This window comes from Chaetodon trifascialis, chromosome 14 (assembly GCF_039877785.1).
Source record: "Chaetodon trifascialis isolate fChaTrf1 chromosome 14, fChaTrf1.hap1, whole genome shotgun sequence".
NCBI classification, from domain to species: domain Eukaryota; kingdom Metazoa; phylum Chordata; class Actinopteri; order Chaetodontiformes; family Chaetodontidae; genus Chaetodon; species Chaetodon trifascialis.
In genome coordinates, this window is record NC_092069.1 from 12,818,626 (window position 1) to 12,839,964 (window position 21,339).

General features: G+C 41.1%; 4 protein-coding genes across 5 annotated transcripts in view; all 4 read left to right on the forward strand.

Moving 5' to 3' along the window:
* Window positions 1-1,693: 1,693 nt before the first annotated feature.
* Window positions 1,694-7,446, forward strand: LOC139341921 (protein max-like). 2 transcript variants are annotated; one of them, XM_070978656.1, is made up of 4 exons: window positions 1,694-1,932; window positions 4,818-4,925; window positions 5,962-6,085; window positions 6,179-7,446. In XM_070978656.1, the coding sequence occupies exons 1-4, from the start codon at window positions 1,897-1,899 to the stop codon at window positions 6,361-6,363; spliced, it is 453 nt and encodes a 150-aa protein (XP_070834757.1). In that variant the 5' UTR covers window positions 1,694-1,896; the 3' UTR covers window positions 6,364-7,446. The 2 variants fall into 2 exon arrangements, with proteins under 2 accessions (XP_070834757.1, XP_070834756.1); XM_070978655.1 differs by having other exon boundaries at window positions 1,759-1,932; window positions 5,947-6,085.
* Window positions 7,447-8,794: 1,348 nt separating this feature from the next.
* Window positions 8,795-13,628, forward strand: LOC139341919 (ras-related protein Rab-15-like). Its single transcript, XM_070978653.1, has 7 exons — window positions 8,795-9,007; window positions 11,651-11,711; window positions 11,808-11,868; window positions 11,964-12,041; window positions 12,223-12,312; window positions 12,494-12,559; window positions 12,686-13,628. The coding sequence occupies exons 1-7, from the start codon at window positions 8,878-8,880 to the stop codon at window positions 12,842-12,844; spliced, it is 645 nt and encodes a 214-aa protein (XP_070834754.1). The 5' UTR covers window positions 8,795-8,877; the 3' UTR covers window positions 12,845-13,628.
* Window positions 13,629-14,209: 581 nt separating this feature from the next.
* Window positions 14,210-15,285, forward strand: gpx2 (glutathione peroxidase 2). The gene is made up of 2 exons (XM_070979054.1): window positions 14,210-14,431; window positions 14,932-15,285. The coding sequence occupies exons 1-2, from the start codon at window positions 14,210-14,212 to the stop codon at window positions 15,283-15,285; spliced, it is 576 nt and encodes a 191-aa protein (XP_070835155.1).
* A 2,059-nt stretch (window positions 15,286-17,344) lies between these two features.
* Window positions 17,345-21,339, forward strand: part of LOC139342078 (signal-induced proliferation-associated 1-like protein 1) — a 35,326-nt gene continuing 31,331 nt past the window's right edge. The window contains exon 1 of the mRNA XM_070978963.1: window positions 17,345-17,521. The gene's annotated coding sequence lies outside the window, so the exon portion shown is untranslated. The remainder of the gene's footprint in view (window positions 17,522-21,339) is intronic.

Sequence of the window (21,339 nt, forward strand, 5' to 3'; positions counted from 1 at the left end):
ATTCCTGACACTGCTTCAAAAACTGACATAATTTTTGAATGTAATACAGATTGTAATTATTTGCACAATAGAATTATTTATCTCATTGGCTGCTCTCTCTCTCTCTCTCTCTCTCTCTCTCTCTCTCTCTCTCTCTCTCTCTCTCTCTCTCTCTCTCTCTCTTTTCAATTTCTAGTGGTTTGATTGATATTTTATTGGAGGAGAGACAGTGATAACAGTGGTAATATGGGCTGATACATGATAAGACACTCCCAGAGGAGTGTTACAGCATCCCAAGAACATAAGGAAATAAATACAGATAAATAGAGTTAAGTGTAAAAATAAATAATTAAAAACATATAAGATAAGAATAGATTAAATTGAAGCTACACACAAGCAACAGGACTCAACATCAGATTACAGGTAATCGCAGTACATGTTCAGTACCCATAACACGTGTTATTCAGATTCAGATTCAGATTCAGATTCAGATTCAGAGTTCCTTTATTGATCCCCAAGGGGAAATTGTTTTTTTTAGCAGTGCTCCATACAAAATAGAATTATAGATTAGAATAAAATTAGAAAGAAAGAACGAGAAGGAATATATATATATATATATATATATATATATATATATATATATATATATATATATATATATATATATATATATATATATATATATATATATATATATATATATAGTATTAATACAAGGATATATGTAAATAAGAAATATACAACACAATAAAATAAAATGTAGAGCAATAAAACAAATATATATATATACATATACTGAGCATTACTGAGCATTTGGATGTACAAAAATTGAAGGAGGATGTGCAAAATTGAAATGGAAAATATATATTAGAATTACTATATATACTGAATATTGAATGTGCAAAATTGAATTAGATGCTGTGTATGCCGTAGAAACAAAGATTGTGGCATGCACAAGTGAAAGCATTTTTTTTTTCATTCTTTTATTCACCTGCACCCTCTGTTGTTTAAATATTAAATAAAATATGAAATGATAAATAGTGCACACATAAAGATCTCACAGTATGTGTTAATCATGTTGTTTTAAAGTAAAACAGCCATTATTGGTGTCTTCTTCAAATGAGGCAAAAGAGAGCCCTATTTAGAAGTTACATCGTTGTAATGCTGCAGGAGGGGACTGCAACCACAATTTGCTGCAGCAGCTATTTAAAGGTCCTATGGAGGCAAGTGCGCAGCCATGGATAGTGAGTGGGGGAGGGCAGGCAAAGTGAGCTAGGCCACCATCTGGCCTCATAATCATATGCTGAGAGAAGAGCCCAGTTATTGTAGCACACTACCCCGCTGACAATAACCACTTAAACAGACTGTAGCACAATGCATGCTGGTCCTTAACACCACAGCATCGCATCCGCATGAAAGGCATATGTGTGGAGAATATGTTATATCAAATGTAATTGGATGTGTTTAAGGCATCACTGAGTTATTGATCACAATTTAATGAAATAATGTTTCTTATATATTCATTAACTATATGACGCAAAACAGTAAGGGAGTAATGACACTGTGTATCCTGATGATGCTGTGTTTGCAACTTGTAAGAGATAACGGTATATTTTAGGTGGGCGCGTCCAAATCCGTGGGCTTGCGGGAAATGTAGTTCAAAATCCAGGAAGCTCAGCAGTATAAGCTTGACTGAGTGTCGTCGAATTACTTCATTACCCACAAGGTCTCATTCTGCTGCGCCTGCGCTGTTTATGTTTTCCCGTCCATGTGTAGGCGAATCACGTGTAGAGAAACGGTTGATCGTCATGTATCTGCTGTAGCAAAGCTCCGTGCTAGATTTTATTTGCCTCCAGTTGTCGCTGCACTTTGTTTTGACAGCTGTTTGTTTTATTTTCGCATACCTTTTATCGAAGAATGAGCGAAAACGATGACATCGAAGTCGACAGCGATGTATGTGGTTTAGTTTCCTCTACAAGTAGTTAGCCAATTTGTTAGCCAAACAGCAACTTCAACATTCCTGTCAACCTACGCTATCTGATTGAGCTAGCTAGCTAGCTGGCTAGCTGGGTTTCTTGGCAAACATTACGTTTTAAGACAAATAGGGAGAAAAAATGTTAGAATCAAATTGCTTTTGGGTTGCTGGCCGAGTGGCGTGTATATTAAAGTCGAGTGCATTAGTCTGGCGAATAAGGTACTTCGTTTTTACTGCGGTCAAGTGAGCCGTCTTTTACGAAAACCCTGATCAGAGGCGGACATTTGGATGTTCGCCTCTATCCGTACAATTACGGTACCGGTGCCCGGAGTGGCCAAAAAGGACGTAAAAGAGATGTCGCTGAGGGCTCGTTTTGCTAGGCAAATCGCAGTAAATGTACACATTTCACTTACCCGATGGATGCATTTTTTATTACTAATCAATTGATGAATGTGTTTTCTTGGAAATTTGATAAATGTGAGATACATTTTCAAAAATATGTTAGAAATGGTAAATGCAGCTCCACTGTACACAGGCGTTGTAATGCATAGAAAATTACTTTTTATTTTTTTAACTTTCTTAGATTCTGATCAAACCATTTCTATAAGATTGTTTGCTGCGATTCCTAATGGATTTCTTCCTGTAATACCCTTGACTGTTATGATATAAAGAAGGTGAAAGGTGAAGTCATGCTGGTGTATTCTTCGGGAGAAGGAAAGGAAAAGTCACACCTCGAGTTCAAATGTATTGTAACACATAGACTTGTTTTCGTGTTTAAACTCTTAAAAAAATCTTTTCTTAAAGAGATGTAGTTGAAAGTCCCCCGACAATGACCACATAAAGTCATTATACTGCATTGTTCTGGAGAAAAGTCAACCGGGAAAGTCACATTTGACATGAATAGGGGTTGTAGTTAACGTTGTTCAACTCGGCACTGAGAGTGTTTACACGTCCATTTTGGCTGCAGTACCGTAATTGCACAAACAGGTGCGCAACAAAACCCAGACGACGTCTCACTTGACCGCAGTGCAAACAGGACATTGGAGACGGCTGTGTTCATGTTTTTATGATTTGTCGATTAGGGACTTGACAAGGTCGTCTGTCATTTCCTTGCTGCCCTCTGAACCTTTTCGAACACGTCCTCCTACAGCAAGAATCCAGTGCTGCTGCAGGAGTTCACGTTGAATTTGCCTGGCAAATGCAACATAGGACATATTGTACATGCTAATTTAAATCCCCTATGGTGTACAAACCAGCTCGCAATGACTGCCCATAAATGTGCTGTGGTGATTTAATTGAGTATGCATCTGAAATTGTGTCAGATCCTCGATCTGGTCACATATTTCTCAGAGCCATGGATTCCCCTCCCCCCTTTGATTAAGCTGGGATCTCCAGCTTTGAGCCACAGTATGCATATACTGGGAGGCCTGCTAAGCCTCCACTGTTTCCCATTTCAGTATGACAGGCTGGTTAAAGCTTGATATCAAAGACAAGTTTTTTCACTTAATACATTTGTAATTGGCAGCTTTTGTTACTGACATGCAGTGATGTATTCATATTAAAAGCAGATGTAGCAATAACTGGCATTAAAAATCTTATCCTATATTATATTTATGCTATATTTTTTACTGTATTTGACCGAGAAAATTGTTCTGAGTGTATGATAACTACAAGAAATGTAAATATGCTTTTATTGATTTATTTGTTTGATTCAGGCATATAAGGATTAGGGCATACAAAGTGCCTGAAATGTTAGACACACACACACACACACACACACACACACACACACACACACACACTACACAAATCTATATCTGTCAGTAATTTAAAGAAATATGTTTTCAGTTTCTGACTATATTGTTGCAAGGTGTCACATGACAGAGCACTGCGTTCTCATTGGTCATGTTTGATGCTTAACGATACAATTTGAAACATTTTGCCTTTAGGCCAGAAAAGTATTTTCAGTGCTGTCCTCTGATCCTTTACTGCATCCTGTCGGAACCCTTGCCAGTCATCTCGATGAGCGGTCTGCTTGAAACAGCATCCGGCCTGAGGCTGAGCTGACTGACTTGTGCAAAGTTACAGCAGGTGCTCAACAAGTAGACTGTAAATGCCCTTTAAGCAACTTAAAGCAAACAGCACACCCTGACATTAGAATCTGTCAATAGATCTCATTACATTGTACCTAGAACAGAGGGTCCTGCTCTGACATATCAGGTTAATTAGATGTACACACGAGGACCTTGTGAAAGATTTGACTGCTACTTATGTGACTTATTTGCAATTTAAAGTGGCAGTATTTGCATATGGCATATGGCTGGAAATCCAGTCTCAAACTTTCATGTGACAATTTTGGTGTTATCTGGTGCATTTTTGTACAACCCCAAGTCCAAAAAAGATGGGATGCTTTGTTAAACATAAATAAAACAGATAATTAGCCAATCCTTTTTTGAGAGACACAAAACACAGAAAACACAGAAAGACAATATATTTAATGTTTGGGACAGGAGCAGCTAAAGACTGGGAAAGTTGTGGAATGTTCCAGAAACACCTGTTTGGAACATTCCACAGGTAAACAGGTTCATTGGTAACAGGTGATTGTATCATGATTGGGTATGAAAGGGGCATCCTGGAAAGGCTCAGTCATTCACCAGTAAGGATGGAGCAAGGTTCACCACTTTGTGAACACATGATCGTAGAAAGGTTATTACTACATGGACTCCAGAACGCTTCATTAAACCGTTGTCGGTAAACACATTTGATTTACAAACGATTGCATTCTGTTTTACTTTCGTGTTTGGACTCAGGGCTCCATGTATGACCTGTGTTTAAAGTGTACTCGTTGCACGTCCCTTCACAGGCAGACAAGCGAGCACATCACAACGCGCTTGAGCGCAAACGCAGGGACCACATTAAAGACAGCTTTCACGGTTTACGAGACTCTGTGCCTGCATTACAAGGGGAGAAGGTGAGAGGAAAATATTCATTTTATACATGCCATGACTAAGCAAAGAAAATTCTTGTTAAACTAAGGCTCGTGTAACTTTTTTTCACATACAGTGCCAGTTTTAGATTAAACTTAACCTCACCTGCATGTCCTTAGAGACAGGAAAACAAACAAATGGCAAACAGCCGGTATGAGCCCACAGGGTTTGTTTCCTTTACTGCACTGTGTTGTTTAGGAGTTTTATTTAGCTGTGCACATGCAAAGCACCTTTACAAAGCATAGAAACTGAGTGTTCACATGGAGACTATCAGCACAAGCAATATAAAGTAAAGACCTGCATGTGAAAAGCAGGTTCTCTCATCTTGCACTGCTGTACTTTTTCACTGTTTTCACAGCTCTGCAAACTTGGTCACCCACAGCGGTGAAGTCTAATCCACGATATTGAACTCTATGAGACATTGTTGCAGCTTGTACCCCTCAAAGCCAAAATATTATTCTGTGGTGTTCTGCTTGGATAGCTCTCTTAGAGGTCTGAAGTAGAGGAAAGAGAAAATCATGGAGTCATTAAAAGAGATGGAAAGCTTGCCAAGCAGTGTTATCCAAAACAGCATAAGCTTCATGGTGCAAGACTGGAGAATTTTTAAGAACCTTTAATATTGGAGACAGAGAGAGAGATGTTTACATATGTTTGTACAGTTCATTTTTTGAGTCAGAAATCATTCAAATGAAATTCAATAAGAGCAAAAGGCAGTGGCATAATTGATTCTCTAGCTGTGCTGATGCTTCAGCATGGAGGTTTTGGCCCCTGTTTTTTGCTTTGAACTACTCTGCAACAAGTGAGTGTGAGTGCATGTGCCAAAGGTTGCTAACTCCAGGAGTAGTTCTGTTTTTTAGTCTTACTTTATCACACAGACTAAAGTTTATTTTCTATGTGTAACGCTGTGATTTGTTGATGCATGTTTAGAGAGAGAATGCCATGTTTTACCTGAACATGTAGACACTGCAGCATTGTCCCATGGCTCTCTGAAATTTTTGCTGACAGAACTCTGTCAAACAGGCTTCCCGAGCACAGATTCTAGACAAAGCTACGGAGTACATCCAGTACATGAGGCGAAAAAACCATACCCACCAGCAAGACATCGACGACTTAAAGAAGCAGAATGCACTGCTGGAGCAGCAGGGTGAGTGGAGGACATGTTGTTGAGATTCGATTGCATTTGATGAGAGTGGTGTTCACTGGTTTTTTGTCTTTCCGTGTGCTGCTGCTGCCGCAGTTCGTGCACTGGAGAAGGCCAAGGGGAACACTCAGCTCCAGACAAACTACTCTTCTGACAGCAGCTTGTACACAAACCGCAAAGGGAGCGCGGTGTCCGCCTTCGATGGCGGCTCCGACTCCAGCTCTGAATCAGAGCCCGAGGAGCCGCCCAACAGAAAGAAGCTGCGCGTGGAGCCCAGCTAGACCCGGCTCGCCCCCTGTTCTTCAGACTCTTTTTGCCCACCAGCCCCCGACTCCTCCTGCCTGTCTGCCCTCGGTCCCGCCTTCTTATGACAGTCCAGGAGACAACGCGGGGACTGTGTGCGAGAGGTGCTGTCATGTATAAAACGCTTCTACCTTCCTTTTTCCTCCTGGCAAGCATCCTGTCACTCCTTTTGTGGCCCAGCAACAACTTCTAAGACCCCCAAAGTAAGGCAGCTCTGCAGTTTTGAAGGACTTTATGCTTTTCAAACCTCATTATAACTATTCATAATCAAATGTGGAGAAGACAAGGTATGAGGCTTTAGTAAAGCTACATGAAATAATTTTTTCCCCTTTGACAAAATGGTAATTAGGGATAGTTTACCTTTTTAATATTCATACTTTTCCAGAAATGAATGTGAAGTTGCTTTTGGAAAAAAGAGAAAAAAAAAGTCTGTTATGCAAGATGCACCCCCCTGTATTCAGTGTAGGTGGCTGAAATTTTTGTGTTTGAAAATGTTTGTGAAAATGAATCCCTCTATTTATAGCGACGCACCGGAACTGATTTCTTACCCTCATGTCTGATCTCCCTCACGTTTGGCTTGAGATTTTCCAGAGAATGCAGGAGGATGAACAAGTTGACCTTCTGTTTTAGTGGACTTTCCACAGGTTCAACTTAATTTATTTTCCTCTATTTTTGTTATTATCAAATAAAATGTGGGTATAAAAACAAAAAAAATCCCCTGGATACTGAATGTTACGCAATGCAGTTAAAGGGCAGTGACCTTTATTTTTGTTAATGGAAGTCCATTTCAGTGTGAAGTATATAACACTGTATACTCTTAAATGGTGTCAGCTCTGCAAAGAAAAGCCTTCCCTCGAAATATTTGCCTGTGCTGGGAACGTTTCTCCTTTTTTTTCTTCTTTTTGCAGAGATAAATTAGTGTGTACGTGATCAATATTTGTTTGTTCCATTCCATGGAAATTACAGGTATGTTGTACATACTGCCAACGGTTGTCTTGCAAGTTAAGGCATACCTTTATTATGAGACTATAAATAAAACTATTTTATCCTTTTGGGATGTATTTGTGACTCAGCCTGTTTTTAATGACGTCTAATGATGCCTCTTGTACATTACACCTCTTTAGTTTATGTGTTTGGTATTGGAGGGAAACAATTGAGTGAAGATAAAAATTAAGTTTTAATCAACATATTTAACAAATTTAAGAAACTTGTGAGATTCAGAACAAGCAGGAGGGAAGATATTCTGAGATAGTAACTTCTCTAGATTACTGTTCATTATTTGTAGCATTAAATAGATTATTACGATGTCTTTGTTTTTCTCCTCAGTGTCAGATATTATGTTTTAATTAACAGGAGTATCAGCGGGCATATGCCTGCATTCAGGCTACCAGTGAGGACACACAGGTCATGTTCTCACTAATATTTTGGGAATTTATGAAATAGACGTGAAACTAATTGGAAAACATGTCAGTGCAGAGAAAGTTCTGCTAAGCACAGATGATAAAGTAAGTTTTCTAACAATGGATAGGAAGGTTGAAAAGGAAGAAAACATCACATCTTTAGTAATATTTCAGGAACTTTGGGGCAATACGTGACATTTTACATAGGGGCATTTCACATGTTGGAAGTTTTAATGCCTGATTCTGACAGTTGTAGTCTGAATATTTTAAGATTTGATCATTTATATGCAATTTAAAAAAAACAAAAAAAACAACACCTTCTAGAACCTCAAGCAGGTCCAGTCACCTGTGTGAAGCTCTGAGAAGTACCATGACCCGGATGAATGAAGACCACCACAGACATGTTGTGCAGTATTCTCATAAATGCAAAGTTAGGTGGGGAAAAAAAGAGCATTTTTGTTGTTGTTTTTTTAAATATAGAAGCAAAATGCTTTTTGGTGGTTACTTAAAATGTCATTAGTTGAGCAGGCTTATATAAGTATTAATAGTTTAAATATTGAACTTGGCTTGAGCTCAGTTTGACGTGTCCCAGCTGTCACTCCCCCTGCAGGACGCTGCCTCCTCAAGGAGGCAGGTTCTACGATGCCTTCCAGAGCCGTGGGAAATTTAACTTTCAACGTAGGAACGTAAAATACAACTGAAATAATCTCCCAGATTTAACGCGATGTAAAGATTATGTAGGAGAAAGTATGTGAGGCCATGACAAAACAAAAGGCAGAGGTGCATTTGACATACTGTAGGGGTGAAATATAAGTAAGTTACTCACAACTGTTAAGCTTTCAACAGTGTTCTCACTCGCTAAAACAAACCGTAAAATAACCTGCTACATTGGTAGATAAATCAAACACTTAACCAAGCTTGAGTAAGCTTTCGTAAAACGCTCGAAGTTGTTCTGAGTTCTAACGAGCTGTTTACAATTCATGAAGACACAAGTTTCCGAGCCTCCGTGGAGGCATCACGCAGCAACTGTGAGGTGAAGCCAGCAGCCGGGAGCTAGATGGAAGAGTCATGCTTTCCTCTGTAGTCTAGTTCATGGTCATGGCCAAACAGTACGATGTGTTGTTCAGGCTGCTTCTGCTCGGAGACTCGGGGGTCGGGAAGACTTGCATGTTGCGCCGGTTCACGGAGAGTGAGTTTGATCCGGGGCATATCTCCACCATTGGTAAGCCATCCAACAAGTTCTCAGTTTCTTAACTCATCATGTGGGTCTGTGTAAGCCGCAGGTGGAACAGCAGTGAATACTGCCTTTTGTTTTTCTTTACAGGAAGAATGTAGACACTGCAACTTTTTAGTGAACTTTCACCACAGTTTACTGTCATTTTCCCTTTAATTCAAAGTGTAAAGGCTGGCCTGCTCAGCCTGCAGGATTAGTACACACTGCTTCGGGTAACAACAGGCCTGAAACTGACTGAAAAACATGTCTGTGGTTGGAAAGCTGCACAGATCATGGCTATGCTAGAATGAAACCATTTTGTAATGGAGATGGTGTGTCACTAAGGACAGGAAGGTGCACAGGAGGAAAACATCACTGTCTCTGCAGCAGAGCGTGCAGGGTGGGGAGGCTTTGAACGGGACTGAATGCAGTTCTTTGACAAAGTGCATGGTGGTTTCCAGATCCCTGGTATTGTGATTATTGGTAAACATAAGAGAAGTTCAGACATCCCTCCAGATCTGCAAGTACAGTGTCTTTCAGCGAGCTGCGTATTGTAAACACACATTTGAATGTGAACAAGTCTTAAACCAAACAGCACACACAGCCTGCAGTGAGGATGCTCTCTATGGACAGATCCAGGAGCAGCCCCATCGACAGGAAACAAAGGAACACTGTGAGAACATGATTTTCCTGGGATAAACAGCAGATGCATTTTCTGATTCACTGGAGGCCGTATATTCAAATCACACTCATGGATGGAACTGCTCAATAAACCTTCTGCTACAAGTGGACTCATTCACTGTTTTCCATTCTTCAGAGCAGGAGCTGAAAAGGAAGTACAACAACAGGTGTGGAGGATAGAATAGGGTAGTGGAGCTGAAGCCATTACTCAATTCATTGATTTGTTGATCGACAGGAAATTCATCAGCAACTATTTTGTGAACAGGGTCACTGTCACACTGTTGTGGCTTACTGGGACACTTAAACCGAGACATCATTAATGTTATTAACTCATGTTTTCCCCACTGTGACAAGTTAAGATGTCTACTGTCACGCTAAAAGACCTATGAATTAACCATCAAAGTTTATTTTCCAAGCACAAATTTTGTTCCTGCTGGATTTGCTGCTTGTCTTTGTCAAATGTGACAGTAGACTGAAAACCTGTTTTTGAGCTGTTAGTCAGTCACAAGTAATTTGAAGATGTTAGTAAAGGATTATCTTATCTTGCCTTGGGCTTTGCCAAAGTGTGATCAGCATAACTTTATACCAAAGGAGTCATTGAATAGTAGGGTTCGTTTGGAAGATCGTAGGGGGAAATAATCAGTATTGAAAATAATATGGCGCATGTTGTATTGTATACAGAGGGCATAGAGGGCAGTATGTCCAGAAGCAGTGACGCTGAGGAAGAGATGTTTTCAGGCGGGGCTGTAGACTGTAGGACAGATAGAAAGGCTGTAATGCTTTCATTTTATGTCTTCTTAGGTTGATTATTTTACCGCAAAAAGTAATTGAGAACACACATGGTTCCTAAAAAATGCAGATACTGCACTCTGCCACTGGATAATCATCAACGAAACGTGTTTCCTCAGCTTTCTTATCCATTTTAAGTAGTTTGTTTAAGAAAATGAACTTTAGTTTGATTAAAATAGAGTTCATAGCTTATAGGAATTGATGTTTCTGTGTTAACCAAATATATATATAAACACACACATTAACCACTTCACTTGATGTAACCATCCTACTTTAGCTGTCCGGCTAGCTGTCGAAGCGTTTTGCTTGGTTTTTAGGTCTGTCTGGTTCCCACAAATGCAAATGACACATTTCTAAGGCAAAATATTTTTATATAGTTAAATAGAATAGAAATTGAGATATAGTTTATAACTCAATTTTCGTCAAATTTCTAGTTACTTACTGCCCTTCTAGGTCAGTATAGTTTAGGATAAATAACCTTGAGTGTGCTGGAATACGACTGTGTATGTATATATATATATATATATATATATATATATATATATATATATATATATATATATATATATATATATATATATATATATATATATATATATATATATATAGGTCAACTATACTGACCTATATATATATATATATATATATATATATATATATATATATATATATATATATATATATATATATATATATATATATATATATATATATGCAACTATAGTAATTAGCACAAGGAATCAAAATGAATGTTGTTTTTTTAAGAGTTGACCCAAGAAGAACTTGATTTAACAACACAACAACATATACATGTGATCTTAACTGATGTGTTCCTGTTGTTGGCAGCCAGATCTATTTTGTCACATTTCTGAGCTCTCCTGTCCTGTTACCTAGCGAAGGACACACCACTGGAGTTCACATCAGTTGCAGCCCCCTTGTGGAGGCACAGTGATTTAAAAGTTGAAGCTATGCAGTGCTCAGATACTATTCATTTGGGATAATAGTGTCTCTGAGCAACGCTCATGAAGTGCCCGCGAAAACACACAAAAGCCTGTGTTGAACACCACAAAGCAGGTCCTTCCCCAGTTTGTCACAGTTCCTTAAAATGATTCCAGGTGCATCATGAATCTCTTTGGTTGTGCTTTCTGTGAAATAAAAAGTTATTTTCTTCTTTTTTGGCAGGAGTTGATTTTAAAATGAAAACACTAGACATAGATGGAGTCAAGGTGCGAATACAGATATGGTAAGTTAAGTTTCTTTGTATAATTTTATTGCACTGACAGCATGCTGTCATGTATATTCCTCTGCTTATGTTTGTTATGTGCGTTCTTCTGTGCAGGGACACGGCTGGTCAGGAGCGTTACCAGACCATTACCAAACAGTACTACAGGCGGGCACAGGTGATCCCTCCACATGAACAATCTCTGGAGTCAAGTTGCCTTCATGAACTCCTGCAGCATTCATTAATTTTTCTCTCCTGTGGGTTCTTGTCCAGGGTATCATCTTTGTATACGACATCACAAGCAAGACGTCCTTTCAGCACCTAGCAAAGTGGGCCAGTGATGTGGATGAAGTAAGGCAATCATTTCACTCCACTGCACTTGTTGCCCTTCACAGTGACCCAGTATTTGTATTACCTCTCAGTGCACTGTTTATGCTTGCTGCACACCCAGTGGCTTAGTGTGAGTGACAAGATGATGAAGTCCCTTATCTCTGTGCTGTTGTCCTGTGTTTTTGTTGCTGTTGTTTTGCAGTATGCCCCAGACATGGTGCAGAGGATCTTGGTAGGAAACAAGTCTGATGAGGAGCAAAGGAGGCAGGTGACAAAGGACCAAGGAAGCAAGGTTTGATGCAACCTTATTTTGTGGTTTTTATTAAAGTTTCTTGCATGTAACCTTGTAAAATGATAATGTACTGCATAGGATTTTGTAGCAGTATTACCTCAAAAGAGCTCTGATAAACAGTAAGGAGACATTTCTAAATTTCTTTCACTAATTTCTGACCACAACCAACTGGATCTTGCAGTTAGCAGAAACCTATGGGATGGAGTTCTTTGAGACCAGTGCCTCCACCAGCAGTAACATCAGCGAGGTAGGACTCAGAAACTGTCTTGCAATAGAAATATGGAGTTCCTGGTAATGAATATTACCATGAACTCCCCGCGACACAGCTCTTTATTATCTCTGTGTTTATTTTTCCACTTCCTCCTTCCTTCAGTCCTTCACTCGAATGGCAGAACTGGTGCTGCAGGCTCACAAGAGAGATTTGGACACCTTGTTGGGATCTCTGGATGATTATCTGGAGAAGGTTGCTTTGGAAGAAGAGAAGGACGGTCAAGACACCATCGACAGCAGCCAGAGGACCTGCGCTTGTTAGAGGCCCTGAAGCGAAAGACATTTGTTCTGGCTTCTTCATTGATGCTGTGACTTGTGACAAAGTCAGTGCAGTTATATGGTAGTAAGTGCAGTTAGCAGCAGCAACCAGCAGAGGGCCGACTTTGTTGCATGATAACTGAACTCTGTAGCCAGTGAGGAGTGTATCTGCACTGCATGAAGGTAGCTCTGTGTCCATTTGCCCCAGCAAAACTGTCACTGCACACGTCTCTTCATTTTCCCAGTTAAAATGCAATATTTAATTGATTTACTATATTCCATCACCTTTTCGTTCTTGTTTCTTTTTCAAAATTTGATCCGCAAGATAAAAATCTACAAAGTGACTGGTAACTTGTGCATACATCTCAAAAAAAAAAAAAAAAAGTTCATTAAGTTGCAATAACAAGCATATATGCTGCAACAAGGTAACAAGAGGACACAGCTGAATTATTTACACCTCGAAACTCAAACCAGGCAGGGATGGATTCATTTACACAATGGACTTATGTCCTCAGGGGAGACAGTGTTGTGCCATGTTCGGTGACCTTTATGAATGCAGTACATGTTTATTCACCATCTTGAATGTATATGTGCAGTTTGTTTTATGAATGTGACTGGCATTGCCCAATGCCTGTTGTGCATTTAAGCAGTGTTAATGCTGCTTAAAATAATGTTTTCAGGGTCTGCCAAGGTGCCACAGATATGCAATTTTAATATAATGTTTGAAACTCATGGATGTTGCAAAAATCAAGCAGTGTATAATTTAATAAATTGAAATTGTCATATTTAAAACTAAGTCATTGGGAGTCTGAGCTTTGCTGAGTCACTGAATTTGGATTGAGAAGGAAGTTGGGTCCTTGGAGAGTTTGGACAGTGGCTTCATTCATTTTTCATTGTCTGCTGTGAAAGGCAGGTGACCGGGTGTTACATTTTTGATGACCGAGAAAACGGATACATGTTGTAGATGAACGAATGAAGCTGAATGCATTTCCCTCAACAACACTGAAATGAGCACCTCAGGATAATAATCACATTTTAAAACTCTTCTAATAATTAATAGCACATGACATTTGGGTTGAAAGAAATTATTTGAAAATTTGAGCACTTTTCAAAGTTTATCCTAAACTGCGCAACATTCTTTGTAAAACAATGCAACAGCTATTTTATGTTCTTTTGTGTTTTTATAATCAGTTACATCAATCTATGTGGAACGTGTGAAGAGGATTGTATGTCAGGTGTAGATCAGTTTCTTGCAGAGTCATTTGACACCCATGAAAGGCAGCTTTCTGTCCTTGGTGAGTCAGGTGACCGAGCAGTTGGATACAGTCAGCCGTTGATCTGCCTCCAGTGAGGAAGCACAGGAGTCGAGATGACGTTCATCGCCAAGACGTTCTACGACCTGAGGGCCACCACGCTGGAGGGAGACGTGGTCGATTTCAACGTGTTCAGGGGACGGGTGGTCCTCATAGAGAATGTGGCCTCGCTCTGAGGGACCACTACCCGGGACTACAGCGAGCTTAACCAGCTTCAGAGCAAGTACCCCCATCGGCTGGTGGTCCTGGGTTTTCCCTGTAACCAGTTTGGATATCAGGTTAGTTGAGCGGCATCATTTCTTCAGGTAATTCAGTCTAACATTGTAATATTTGGTCTTGACGGAGGCCAGATATCGTGTAAAATTACGTTATTTGCTGATGATGTTTTATTGTTCATGTTGCACCTGCTGTATCAGGTCACGGGAGTTACACCTGAATTCAATCATACAGTCAAAGTCAAAATGAATGAATGAATATGAGTATTCTTTCATGGTTGCTTGATGCAATGAAAATCATTCCCATTGTATCCAATCAGGGATCAATCATGACTGCAAAGTGTACAAACTGCAGCGAGTACTTGAGTTTTGGTACAGAAGTTACATTTTAAGTGTCTGCCTGACACTCTTACAGAGGTTGATTTTGTTTGCTCCAGCGTAATCAGCGTAATTCCTGTTATCACCAAAATTAGAAGCAAACACTGAGGCTTAAAGCCATTACAATATTGCTGTGGAGTATCAAGCAGTTGGACATTATGAAACTAAATGCTTGTGTTTTGCAGGAGAACTGCTCCAATGGTGAGATCCTGAATTCCCTGCAGCACGTGCGTCCAGGTGGAGGCTTTAAGCCTAACTTCACCATGTTTGAGAAGTGCGACGTCAACGGAACAAACACACATCCGGTCTTTGCCTATCTTAAAGACAAGCTCCCTTATCCCGATGACGACCCCAGCTCCCTTATGCAGGACCCCAAATTTCTGATTTGGAGCCCCATCAACAGGACGGACGTCTCTTGGAACTTTGAGAAATTCCTCATCGGGCCAGAGGGAGAGCCCTTTAAAAGATACAGCAAAAAGTTCCCCACCATTGACATCGAGCCTGACATCCAAAGACTGTTAAGACTAACCAAAACCTAAGAATAGCCTCCACCCCTTAACGACTTCTCATCCATCACAGTCAAAGCTGATATGCTGTCCTCCACACTTTTAAGCCTTATTAAATGAGGGTGATATTCTGAAAAGATGAGGGAATATTATCTGAGGCCTTTTAAGTGCTTAAGAGTAGCGGAGGCGTAACTTCAATACCTGTTTAATGAGTTTTATAGTATAGTTACAAGATGAAACAAATGTGGATATACTTCAGAGAAATGATCACTTGAAAAACAGTCCCTTGCATGTCCTCCTGTTTCTTGCCCTATGCTAGCCTGGCCAGCAGATGGTGCTGCTGATTTGATCATACAAACATAACTTCTGTCATGATTTTATGAATTGACATTCACTGCACACACTCACAAAATGTGTTTGCACTGAAATAAAACCCTGAAAACCAATATGCTGTCTCACTGATGCATCTGTTTTTAACTGGACCGTGTATACAGCCAGGCACCTGCTATAAAGATGTGTGCCTCTGATGCAGGCTTGATGAACATAGATGTTGTCATGCCTGCAACAGCTCTGTGTGAGCATAGTTATTAGGCTTGAAATACAGTGGGAGGGATGTTGAATCATAATGCATGCTGTCACTGCACACTAAAACAACTCACAGGACATTTCTATGCCTCCTCTAACTTGCTGAATCATTCTTTATATATTGAATAGACCCATGCATTTCCAAGTGAGATCTGTAGATACCAGTAGGAATGCTTTACTACCACCGTGAAACCTGAAGACGATTCCTAAATCATGCATTTAGGAAAGCGTCGACCTTGCCACTGTGTAATGAGCTCTTATCCAGATTTAATTTTGCATGCATTGTTTGCAAGGTCTGCAGATTAGCAGTGGATTTTCTGCGCATCCGCTCACATCAGCTGATGATGTCAGAACCACAGGCTACACAGGCCAGGCAGTGCCCTAATGTGTTTGGCAGGTTGCCGCGGGAAGGACAGTGAAACACTCAGTCACTGGGCACTGTTTTAATTCTGTTTGGAGATAGCCTGACTCGCTGTCTTTGCATATCACATTTAAATATTTGTGTTGTCACATGAGGGCATTTGATAAATATATTTCCCACAGGTCCACTGGTCTGTGGTTGACATTCAGGTAAGTAATGTCGCAATTAGAAGCAGCAAATATTGGAAGAGGAATGCCAGGGGCCTCTCCTCCACCCTCTGCACTGCTCCCCTGCACACACACAGCTTGCAGAAAAATACCACCAGAGCTCATTTATGTTGGAGCGATGAATCACTCAATTCAATACTTGAAAATTACGTAATCGATTAAAAAAACAGACTATAGCATCTAATCACATCTGGATTTGTGTAAAATGTCACACAAATTCTGATTTCATTTCTGGGGGATAATTTGGATTTGGATGCATGTTGGTCTAAATAACCCTGCATGTACAGTTATTACAGCAGTATTAGCAAAACAATACAAATATGCACTATATTAATATAAGTGTGTTACATTGTAAAAATTCATTTTAAGACAACTAAGAAACTGCCTTGAATTTGACCAAATTATTATTTAACAGGTGGTCAAAGGTTGCTAGTTTTATATCTGTAGGTAAATGAGTCCTGCACGTGGTTGAGTTACCTCATTGTGGGCAAAATAAAGCAGAATCACCTGATAAACTTCTGCCAAAATTTACCAAACTTTAAAATACGGGAGTAAAACACACTGGTATAGTGGGGTCTTTGGGCTGTGTGAGGGGCAGGGGTGAAAAAATAAAATAAAATAAAATAAAATAAAATAAAATAAAAAAAGTACACTCCGGGGGGCACTTTGTCACGTTTTCTTAATGGACCTACAGAGAAGAGGATGTGAAGGTGGAAACTGGAGGGTTTTAGCAGCCTCGCATTAGCTTTCATAGTTTACAAGCGATGTTTTTCAGGTAGCGTGTGAGAGCTCTTCGTTTCCATTCCCCTCTGTCTGCCCACTACAGGTGAGCGCTGTTGCCACGGAAACGTTTGCTTTCCCCACTAAGGCTTCTCGCGAGACTCCGGGGCACGGAGAGAGAGAGAGAGAGAGAGAGAGAGAGAGAGAGAGAGAGAGAGAGAGAGGGGAGGCTGCTTGAATGATCTCATCCCTCCAGCAACTGCATAGCGCAGCGAGGCATAGCTGTAACTTTCTATCAAACTTCCAAGTTGCCGTTCGGAGGAAGACGCCGGGGCGTTTTACGGTTCGAAACGGAGCGGAAACGTTTCCCGCGGAGGTAAGCAAGAGCGCTGCGCAGTTTGCGTTTTGGACTTACAGGACCTTGTTACGAGTTGAAACAAAAGGAGGAAAACCCGCTTCGTGGTGTGTGACATCCAAAAGCTCGAGGCAGTCAGGGGGAAAGGTGAGTCGGGAGCGCAGTGCTAGTTCCGTGCGGGGTGTTGTTCGTGGTTCAAGGTGCCCACACACAACATCTGTCGGCTGTCTGTGGACAAAGCACATCTTTGTGCTGTGTGGAGGTGCAGTGTGGAGCCAGTGCGCAGTCAGTGCCACTGTCGTTTTTTTTTACTAACAGGCTTTGGTGGGAGACGAAGTGGACTCAGTGAGAGACGCTTCGACCCGAGTATCAAATATATGTATCCGCTGCGTCGCTGCATATGTCAAGGGCATTGTTCCCAGCACTGCTGTGGGGAGACGATTCACAGGTGGTATCATGCACACCACAGGAGACCACATATAGGATGTGTGTGTGTGTGTGTGTGTGTGTGTGTGTGTGTGTGTGTGTGTGTGTGTGTGTGTGTGTGTGTGTGTGTGTGTGTGTCTCCTTGCGTAAGTGTCACCATCCGAAAAACAGTATTTTTCAGCATGGTATACCCCGTGTCGTTGCCAGAAGAGCAGGGATTTTAGGCAGGTGATTTCCTTATGTCACAGCTGTCTGGCCCTCAGAGCTCTGGTTTGTTTACAGCCTCGCCTGGTTCATCATCTTGTTGCACAGATTAGTCCAAGCTTATTGCATTGAGCCTCATCAATATGCCATGTTAAATTCTGTGCATCGGGATGTCTGCTAGTCACGGTCCCCCCATGGCATTTTGATCACATAATGCTCTGTCAGACCCTCATTTTGTTGATTTATTTCGGCCTGATGTGCAGAGAGTGCCGAAAATCAGCCTTTTTTCTTTGGCCATATAGACTCTGTTTTGGAATAAAGAATATAGATCATTACAGTGGTTCAGCATGATAGAACAGGAAAGAGCTGGCAAAGCAGTGCAACAAGGTTTATTTGCATGGTAACAACCAGGAAACGGTGCTAACCTTTCAAAGTTCAAACAGTATTGTGTCTAAAATAAGCATATTTACAAAATACCAGCTGTAGCAAACCAGCTGCAGCTATGCAGGTAGGAAAGTGTAAAGCAGTGAGCCCCCCCCTGTGTGAATCATGGTGCCTGCTCCAGTGGCAGTGCTTTCTGGGAGTTGGGTAACTTGGCATGAGTCAGGTGAAAAGAAGGAAGCTTTGGAGTTTGGCTTTGGGCAAGGATCAAGGATTTTTAGCATTCTTGATAGGCTTAACTGACCCGCGGTCGGCTTGACTGATCATACAGCTGCATTGCCATTTTTACGAGTGAGTCTAATCTCTGCTTTGTCTGAGCTATTATTCACACTGGACTGCTTCTTGCTTTCTCTGACGGGGTTTCCTGTAGAGAATGAATCTAATGCAAATGCAGCAGCTTTGTATCACTATTGGAGAAAGCGTGCATGAAGTGTGCATGAAGTGGTTTTAATCACAAATGCCACATTGGGTCAACAGGTCTGTGTGTTATGCTGCTGACAAAAATACTATTTTAGGTTGAGGTAAGACGTTCCTGCGCAGGCCTTAAGACATCTCATTTAGGATTTTGCAACACAAATCCAAAGATGAGGGTCTTTTGTGCTGTTCTCATCAAATGCATCTTTGTGCAAACCCTAAACATGATCGTTCCTCACGTTTCTCGTCAACATAAATAATCCACCCCCCGGTTTATTTCTGAAGGACAGTGATTCTATTTTCACTTTTACACATCACGCTTCTGACATTAATTGTTATTGTGCTTCATTTGTCGTGGAGTCTTTCAAACGTGCCCACACATTCACAGAGGGATGCTTCCTGTTGCTAACTTGAGCTTATGTTTCTTTTGTCTCTTGTGATTTGGCTCGAAGGGAATAGCTCGCGCAAAGATAAAAGACAACAACAAGAGGAGCATTGTACTGCTTTATAATTTGCCACTCTGGAATGTGTGTGCTGCAATTATGCTAAGTGGCCATCGTGAAATGCTTAAAATAACTGTTTACATTTTATAATGAGTAATGAGATTATTGTTAGAATTAATTCTCAATTTCAAAGTGCGTTATTGTTTCATAGCGTCGTGATCTTCTTGTCTGAAGTAGGTTTGGACCACGCTCTTTTCACACTTGATGTGCTGCTTCTGTTAGCCTCACAAAGTTTTAAGGTTACATCATTCTTATACCTTGACAATCTCACCTTTTGGAAACGTGCAGCATCGCCTGCCTGGCTGCTGTCAAGCCTGTGCTCCTGCCACCTTTAACTGCCTGTTACTGATGGCAGACAAACTAAGCAGACCTTGCGATATGGCCCTGGACGATCTGGTGCACCAACATGACCGATGTCAGCTACAAGGCCAATTCCTTCATGCTTGTTTGTTTTAAGACAGACACAGAAATGAGTCATGTATTCATGAGGTTTGACGCAGCCTTTAATAATAGCTTGAGATGTATCACTTTTTCAGAAAAAAAGCGACGCTTGATCAGTTTTAACATGAGTGATGTGTCTGACCAGTGTTAGTCAGCCCGTAGTCAGAAGTCAAATGACTTGATGATAATACAGCCACCAGCTTTCTCTTCCGTGTCATTGTCTTTTCGCTGGTGACTGAGGGGGTCGATGAGTTTGACTGTAATGAGGTGTGACTATGGGGCTGCATTTCCTGCTTGCTAAACTGTTGGAATGCTCTGTCTTTTGTCCGGATCGGACGGTCCACTGTATACCAGCCAATGGAGGAAAGCGGAGGGCTCGGAAGCTACAATAGTGATGATGTAATCCCTTTTCAGCGCACTGTCACAGAGTAAATGCGTGCAGACAAAGGAAAATTCCCCTCCTTTTCACACCACCTGCCGCAAAGTTTGGGGAATTCTGACCTCGCAAAAATGCACAGTGGATCGGACACTGTAATTATCCATGCGGGAGCTTCTGTCGGGCTCACAGACGCTGAGGGAGTTTACTACTGGGGCAGGTGCAAAGTGTTGCTATCGACTGATCTGGACCACACCTGACCGACAGAAGGGTCTCCGTTTGGGGGTTTGTCACTCATACTGTATGCTCCTGAGCTAAAGTAACATCTCTGCGACTGGTTTTCGGTCATCCTGCCTCCAACTTTCAACCCTAAACCAAAACCCACAGTCATGCAGAGATCAGACGCTGTGTAATTCCCCTTTTCTGCTCCAATCGAACCTCATACATGCCGAAAATAGCACGACATGGCGCAGCGATCGGAAGATGGGGGAGAAAGAAATGAAAACTGTTTGACAAACAACCACTTAGTTAAAAGACCTTCAAGTGAGAGAAGGGGGAAAAAAACTTTCCATCGTGAAATCTGGTATTCTGATGATGAGGATGATGATGTGTTGCCGCAGGCTATCTCCGCTGCCACACGGCGATGACGTGCTCAGTGTTGTCTGGACATGTCTGCCAGTTGCTACAGTGTCTCTCCGTTTGGCCTACACACTCTCTCTGGAGCGGATTACAGAGCTCTGCTCGCAGAAGAATCAAAACATCAAGCAGAGTTTCAGGCCCGTGCCCCATGCAGAGCTGTGTGGGCAGCGGTGGAAAATAATTCCACATACAGAAACCACAGAGGTTCTGCTGTTGTCCCTCCTGTGGACAGAAATCTGAGAAGCAGGCAGGAATGTGCGAGGGCTTGGTCATGGCTGAGCTCAAAACAGATCTCAATGCGCAGACAGGTCTGTTCAGCTTGTCCTCATTCCTCCTCATGCTCACGACTGTTTTTGTTACCTTCAGGAGTTGCTATTGCCATGTTTTGTTTAGGA